Source organism: Salvelinus fontinalis, chromosome 26 (genome assembly GCF_029448725.1).
Source record: "Salvelinus fontinalis isolate EN_2023a chromosome 26, ASM2944872v1, whole genome shotgun sequence".
NCBI lineage: Eukaryota > Metazoa > Chordata > Actinopteri > Salmoniformes > Salmonidae > Salvelinus > Salvelinus fontinalis.
In genome coordinates this window covers 10,611,801-10,619,943 of record NC_074690.1, presented here as the reverse complement: position 1 = coordinate 10,619,943, position 8,143 = coordinate 10,611,801, and the positions used below count along the sequence as shown (strand labels likewise).

At 45.5% G+C, this 8,143-nt stretch overlaps 1 protein-coding gene across 1 annotated transcript in view; it reads right to left on the bottom strand.

Moving 5' to 3' along the window:
- Positions 1–622: 622 nt before the first annotated feature.
- LOC129823637 (PH domain leucine-rich repeat protein phosphatase 1-like) overlaps positions 623–8,143 on the bottom strand; it is an 87,236-nt gene continuing 79,715 nt past the window's right edge. Inside the window, exons 13-17 of the mRNA XM_055882499.1 lie at positions 7,923–8,053; positions 7,674–7,787; positions 7,077–7,271; positions 6,750–6,978; positions 623–3,139 (exon numbers count right to left, since the gene is read on the bottom strand). Of these exons, the coding sequence (XP_055738474.1) occupies positions 1,853–3,139; positions 6,750–6,978; positions 7,077–7,271; positions 7,674–7,787; positions 7,923–8,053 (1,956 nt within the window). The 3' untranslated portion in view covers positions 623–1,852. The remainder of the gene's footprint in view (positions 3,140–6,749; positions 6,979–7,076; positions 7,272–7,673; positions 7,788–7,922; positions 8,054–8,143) is intronic.

The following is an 8,143-nucleotide window of genomic DNA, read 5'->3' as shown; positions in this document are numbered from 1 at the left end:
GTGCTGTTGTCTGTGCCCAATAATATTTGTACCATGTTGTGTTGCTACCATACTGTGTTGCTGCCATGCTATGTTGTCTTAGGTCTCTTGTCGTGATGTGTGTTTTGTCCTATATTTATATTGTATTTATTTTTAATCCCAGGCCCCCGTTCCCGCAGGAGGCCTTTTGGTAGGCCGTCATTGTAAATAATAATTTGTTCTTAACTGACTTGCCTAGTTAAATAAGAGCTTCATTGAGGTAGTGCTAATAAAAATATTGGACAATATCGACCTCTTCTGGTGATAAGGTGCACATACACCTGTGATTTTAAACGTACTCAAACTGTTCGACAGCCACGCACGCAACATTAAAGAGATTATTATCCTGCATTTCTTGATAATATGTCATGTGTTGTAAAATGTAAATACAAAAAAAAGTGTATAGTAAAGTCTGAGTGGTACTAGTAGCATTTCTGTTTGTTTATATTAACTTAAAATTGTGTGGCCTTTGCAGTTACATTTGCATCTGAAAAATACAAAAGGGCTGTACATTGAAAATATTAGACACACACGTTTCAAATACACAAAGAGAGAATTTGAATTTTGACCCCAAAATATACAAATACCACCAGAACAACGCAGCTTATATTCACAAATGTAAGATTTATTATACCAAAGACAGGAACGTTTGTGGTTTACTTTCCATGTGTATATAGAATTTGTTTGCATTACTGAACTGGACACAGTCATGCTGATGACAACAGTTAGGAGGGAGGTGGGACGGAATACTGTTTGTATGTATTCTACTGTGTGTGTGTTGTGAGCACACTAGTGGGACTGCTGACTTAACCAAGATATAAGACAGAACTGAAAGAAAAGAACCACTGTGAATTGTATAATAGTGTGTGTGTGTGCATTGAGCATATCTCTGTATGTATGTCTAGGAGAGAAAGGAAGGTGAGCTCTCATTAATGGCTAAACCTGGTCTGACCCACACCCCCTCCACACCATTAAATCCATCAACAGACATATGTGTACACAGTTCCTTTAAAAGCATCAGCATACATTTCTCTTATTTACAATCATTGGAGAAAAAAATCACAATTTCTCTCAGAGAAGATTAGTAAAAGTGACTAGGTCACCATAAAGAGTATGCAACTCCTAAGAGTTAGTCTTTCAAATTTCTATGCCTTTTTACAGGCCAAGAGCCAGGATTTACTGAAAGAATACAGTATCATTAAGTGCCCTATCTACAAAAATTAAGCGTGTTAATATTGGTGTGTACCATTCAAATGTATTTCATTGATAATAAGATTGTGTCTCCGTGTTTCATTTTTAAAAAGTGACTTAATTTTCTTCACATTAAAAGATATGGTAAGTAAAAAATAAATGTAATCATATTATCCATTTTAACTGTGTGTTGTGGTAGGCTAACCCTATTGCAGAGAGACTAGTGTTGATTACATTGGTACTCAGAGGTTTGTTGTCTAATGTAAAAACAACATCCCGTACAGTCTGAGTAGTCATGGAACTACTTTGGACCATAAAAGGTGTGTCCATAAGTAGGATACCCTATAGGGTTCGGTTATCTTAAAGGTCTCATTTGCATGTCCTATCCTATAGGCCATTTTGGGGAAAGGGGTGGAGCAGGTTACAGTGCATGGTACTCCAGTGATGTGGTCTCAGGAACGGGTTGAGAGCTTGTAGTCTGTTGACTGCTCAACAAGGTGCTGTTTTTCAGACATAGGCTACTCAGCTAGTCTGCAGACTCTGTAGGGACTACCCACTGTATGGATTTATCAGGGGTGTGTCCTAGAAGTCTGCAGGAACATAGTGGAGGGTTGTAGTAGACTGCAGTAGGGGGTGTGTCTGCTCAGAGGGGTGTGTCGTAGTAGTCTGCAGGCTGGTCGGGGCTAGGTGCTTTCTGTTGTTTCTGCTGATGCTGCTTCATGATCTCCTTGACTTCCTCCTCCAGCTCTGGAGGGATGATGAACTGGTCATCCGGGTCGGGCTGGGCGGGGGCTGTGAAGTACCCTCCGCCCTTCTTAGAAGGGGCGTCTGCTGCCACCTCGATCAGGTTGTGGCTCTTCTCCTGAGGGGCCACGGAGCCATTCCCCCTCCTCTTGCCCAGGGTCTTCCCATCATCACCCTTTCTGCCAGACCCCACTGACCAGCCCTCCTCTCTCTGCTCCCTTGTCTCCGCCTCCCCCAAGGTCAGCTCCACCCCTTCCTCCAGTGGTTCCGGGGTGCAGGGTGGAGGAGGTGGAGGAAGGGCCAGCAGGCGTTCCCATCCTGATGATGATGATGATGAAGAGGCCTCAGCCCTAAGGCAGTGGATGTCAGCCTCCACCTCCACTCTGCTCCCGTTGGAGAAGACCCCGGCGATGGGCTCCTCGTCCTCACTGTCCAGCCCGTTGTCAGACAGCGCGCTGGAGAAGGTGGCACTGGACAGCTGCCTCTGGAAGGAGCCGCTCAGACAGGCAGGGTGGAGTGCACAGCAGCCCCGGGCAGGGAGCTCTGAGCCTGGGTGAGGGTATGGGCAGGGTTGGGCGGCATGCTGGGCCTGGAGGGAGAGCTGGTTGGCCTGGTGGTGCAGGTGGAGCTGGTGGTGGTGGGGCTGTTCGTGCAGCAGCACCAGGGAGCTCTGGGGAGGCTCGTCAGAGGAGGCTGTGGATCCCACCTCGCTGCTCATCTCACTGGTACTGATCTCACTGCTTATCTCGCTACAAGACGACGGAGGGACCGGGAGGGAGCCATCCCCTGAGGGCCGCTCCTTTATTGACGAACCCCCCGAGGAGGGGTAGCCGCCCAGGCCGGGGCTGGGGGGCGGCTGGGGTGCGTCGCTGCAGCAGCAGGAGCAGCAGTCCTCGCTCACAGAAAGCTGGACCACCACGGCACAGAGACTGTCAGTGCAGCCATAGCCCTGGGCCAGCGTACACAGCTTCTTGGCTGCAGCCAGGCCGTCTGGGACGTTACGAACAGCCTCCACCGCCTCCGACTGCGACAGAGAATCCCACAAGCCCCGGCTGCCCAGGATGAAGAACTCGTCCTGCGGCGTGAGGGTTACCTTGGAGACATAGGGCCGTGGGATCACCGCCGGGTACAGGAAGGAGTAGCCCATGATGCGGGTGGAGTCTGTCACTCCATTTACCTTGTTGTCCTAGAGGGGTAGAGGAAGAAGATGATTACTTTGTTGTTCAATAGAAACTTGTCTTCTGCTTTATCCCAACCCCTCCGAGAAACATATACACATACAGTATGTTTACAGTGGGAGCAGTTAGTATTTCTAACACATACACTACCGTTCAAAAGTTAGGGGTCACTTAGAAATGTCCTTGTTTTTGAAAGAAAAGCACATTTTTTGTCCATTTAAATAACATCAAATTGATCAGAAATACAGTGTAGACATTGTTAATGTTGTAAATGACTATTGTAGCTGGAAACGGCTGATTTTTAATGGAATATCTACATAGGCGTACAGAGGCACATTATTTGGACTAACAGAAATGTTCAAAGTTCTTCATGTGTTAAAGTAATGATGGACTCTCATTTGTCTTGCTTATTTGAGCTATTCTTGCCATAATAGGGACTTGGTATTTTACCAAATAGGGCTATCTTCTGTATACCACCCGTATCGTGTCACAACACAACTGATTGGTTCAAACACATTAAGAAGGAAAGAAATTCCACAAGTTAACTTCTAACAAGGCACACCTGTTAAATGAAATGCATTCCAGGTGACTACCTCATGAAGCTGGTTGAGAGAATGCCAAGAGTGTGCAAAGCTGTCATCAAGGCAAAGTGTGGCTATTTTGAAGAATCTCAAATATAAAATATATTTTGATTTGTTTAACAGTTTTTTGGTTACTACATGATTCCATGTGTGTTATTTCATAGTGTGATGTCTAATAATAGTGATGTATTCACTATTATTCTACAATGTAGAACTTACAATGTAGAAATAAAGAAAAACCCTGGAATGAGTAGGCGTGTCCAAACTTTTGACTGGTACTGTATACATGTTTTTTGTGTGCCTGTTTTGCATGTGTCACATATCAGTTTGCATACAATGTCAAATAAATAAATCATTGAGTTAATAAAGCTGCATACAAACATGGTCTTTTTTTTGCTTTCTTGAGTAAGGCCACTCCAAAACGCAGGTGTTTCAGCCTAGCTCAGTTCTTTCTGTGGTGGAGGGGTAGCCAGCAGAAAATACTGTAGGGGTTGGTAATGTTGTCTTGTTGTGCCGTGATTGGCTTAATGTTCTGTCACTCATGGGGACACAACAATCTACTGGTAGAGCTTGAAAATTAATGTCCCTTGGGTGCTGCCATAGACTTACATTAGAAGTGCCCATCCAAGAAGTCTCAAGGTCATTGGCCACAGATAAGATGATGTCAAATCACGTTATATCTACAGTTGCTTAGCTAGCAGTCATCATCATGAATCAAGTTGACAATCTACTGGCAAATCCTTTTCAATCCTTGACAAATTATAGATAAAACGTATCAGTGCTCATTGGCCATTGGACATAAACATTACACAACAAGTTGGAAATCGCAAATTCAACAATGAGTGCAGAGGCGCGACAGCAGCCTCGGGTTCAATCCCAGGCTGTGTCACAGCCCGCCGTGACTGGGAGACCCATTGGATGGCCGATGGCGCACAATTGGCCGAGTGTCGTCCTGGTTAGGGGAGGGTTTGGCCGGAAGGGATTTCCTTGTCTCATTGTACTCTAGCGACTCCTTGTGGGGAGCCGGGCGCCTGCAAGCTGACTTTGGTTGTCAGTTCGACGGTGTTTCCTCTGACACATTTGTGCTGCTGGCTTCCAGGTTAAGCGAGCAATGTGTCAAGAAGCAGTGCGGCTTGGCTCTCGACCTTCGCAGAGTCCGTAGTGGCGCTGCAGTGATGAGACAAGATCGTAACTTCTCGCCCATGGTGTTGAATGTAAATGTTTATACTTTTAAACTGTTTTACCTCCTTTTTCGCCACAATTTCGTGGTATCCAATTGTTAAAGTTTGAATACATTGGCCATGCTGTCAATCCAGCAGGACTTCTGCTGCGTTCAAAACAACTGGAAACTTGGAACTGGGGAATCTCAGACTTCAGTGAGTTCAAGAGAACTGGGAACTATCTACGACTGGGAGAACACAGACAATCATTTTGAATAGTCATCTAACTCGGAATTCCAAGTCGGGAACTCTGACCTTTTTCTAGAGCCCACAAGAAGGACCGCCGCGCCACCTTCCTGTTCCAAGTGAGCACAGCACAACAAGGTGAGTCCAAAAATGTATTGTATGCTGCTGCGTAAATGATGTAATATGCCACGGAGATATGTATACTGTAGCCAAGAAAGTAATGTATATGTTGTGTAATAAGCTGTTAGCAGCCCATGTGCCTCACCCTAATCATTTGGTCACTTTCCACCCTCATAATTTAGCCTACCGTTCTGACTTGGTGGTGCACCTGTAGCCACATTTAGAGAAATGTAATCATTGAATATTGTAAGCGTTTTCATTGTCTGCTTGAGGCTGAATGAACTGTTTCGCTGGCAGACAAGGCTCCTCTGATAGCCAGGTGTAGAGGTGGTAAGGATTCATTCCATGGTCCTGAAAGGAAAGCTCTGCTGTTGGGACAGCTTTATGTAGGCCAGTTTGTCACCGTTATAGTGCAATGAATGTATTGTTTAGTCTATTTTGTTGTGTAGTGGCTTTGCTGGCATGCATCAAAAATATATATTTTTAGTTTGCCATACCAAGATTTACCTCACCACTGGGTAGGAAAGATGTTCCAAGTTATGATATCTAGCAGTAAAAGAATGGCTATACAAACCAGAAGTCTTGGTTCAATATTTGCGATGCGTAAATCAGTCATCATGCAATGGATGAAATCGGGCATTTGGTCCTTGAAAAGTCCTTGACGTTGTGGTAGGCGAGCCGATTTAGAGGTTCTACAGCTGCAATATAATGATTCTGTGATTTCATTTCTGGTTCGTCTTTATGAACGTTTTTGTTTGTTTCCCGACATTTCAGTTAAAGAACCATGTGTGCTTATCATGGGCAACACAACATCTCAACTGGCTAGACTGACTAGCTACCACCTGGACAGACTTCACGAGCATGCACCGGGGACTAACGGTGCATGCAGTGTATTTAGTCAGGCAATGCCCACATTATTCTGAGATATTTTAGAATGTAAAAATAATATCAATGGCAATGCATAATGCCAATGGGAAAGCCTATTAAACGGAAGGCCTATTAAATGGAAGGCCTATTAAATGGAAGGCCTATTAAAAATGTTTTATGGTAATGGTTAGTTTTTTTCTATAGTCTATTACAACAATTAAATATACAATGCAGGTCCTTGAAAATTGCAGTTAAGTGCTTGAAAAAATCATGTCTGTATGAACCATGTATAGTATAGGTTTCTTGCCCAGCTCAAATTAAATATAAAATCACTTGCTAATTGAAATTATGTACGCATCATTCGCTTTACTGTTAGATCTTGACCCGGGCCAGTATTTCTTTCATTGGGGGCAAGTAGCTTTCTGTTGCTACTGGCCTCGTGTCACACTGGAAAATGTACCTGGATGTGGAGCCCTGCATAACCTTGGGGGTTATAGAATTTAAAGTGAAATGGAATTGATGTGCATCACAAGCTATAATATCAGTACTATTTCATTTAAATGAACAGCCTCTTACACACCCTCACACAACACGCATCATACACTCAACCTCTCCTCTCCCTCCACACCCCCCTCCCTGTGTACCTCAGTGATGATGGCGTTGTGTTGTCTGATGCGTCGGTACTCTTCCTCCAGGCCTACGTTGTGCAGCAGGGAGAGGGGCAGTGGTTTGCCGTCGCGACACAGGATGGCCTGGCACTTGCCTACGTTGGCAGCGGTGAGGGTGAAGCAGCCGCCTGGGTTGGTGGGGTCGTGTCTGATGTGGCACAGGGCTGCCGAGCCACCCAGCTTCTGCCCTGCCGTACCCAGTTTCCTGTGGCACAGACAGAGAGAAAAGGAGAAGGTTGACTATCTGATACTGTTTAAATGTGAAGGTGTCTGACCCTCTCTCTCTGTGTGTTCCATACATACCTCTGCATGACGAGGAAAGTGTTGGTCATATGTTCTTCTTCACTCTTGGTCTTGTGTAGCTCTTCGGCCAGCACGTCGTTCATGGTACACTGCAGCAGGTATGGCACTTCCACGTTCTTGTCTCCATCAAACACCCCATACAGGGCCTCACGACTCCCACAGAAACTGTTCACCGACAGGGCGGCCACACACAGCCTGGAAACACACACACACACACACACACACACACACACACACACACACACACACACACACACACACACACACACACACACACACACACACACACGCACAAAAACACAGACATGCAAAATGTTAATGATATGCCCTCGAGGATGTTAAGAGTTTAACACATACTGTAGCTCCACAGCACTGCATCTCTCTCTCACATGTGTCACACACACGGACAGATGGACGTGTGCATACATTCACCCAGACTATCTCTACTGCCCACCCCCCATTGACCTCACTGACTGATGTATTCGTCTCAGTCACCATGGTAACTTTGCTAGTGTTTTGAAAGCTCTCCCATGGTGGTCCATTTGATTCACACACGATGTGGCTGTATCCTGTAGTGTAGTGTAGTGCGTTACTCACTTGTTCTTGACGCCAGAGGCCTCTGTGTAACCATGACTCCACACAGCCGGCCCACCCGACGCCTCATTGGCTGAGAAGGTCGGGGGCGGGTCGATGCGGAAACAGCGGATGTTACTGCAACGAAGAGGAGAGAGGAAACTTATCAAAACGATCACAGTGCAGGAATACAGGTACACAGACAAACGAATAAAGAATTCAATTTGATTCCATCTTTAAATCACAACTTGTCTACACTAATAGAAGAATTACTTGAGATGTTCCAGGGTGTTGTGGTCCAGGTTGAGGCGAGGGTTGCCTGTCAGGTCCAGCTCCTGGAGTTTAGGAGGCAGGTTCTCAGGCAGGCTGATCTCACTCAGCTCATTACAGCTCAGATCTACACACTGAGGAGAGACAGGAGAGGGTTAACACACACACACGCACACACACACGCATCCACATACACACACGCATCCACACACGCACACAAATGC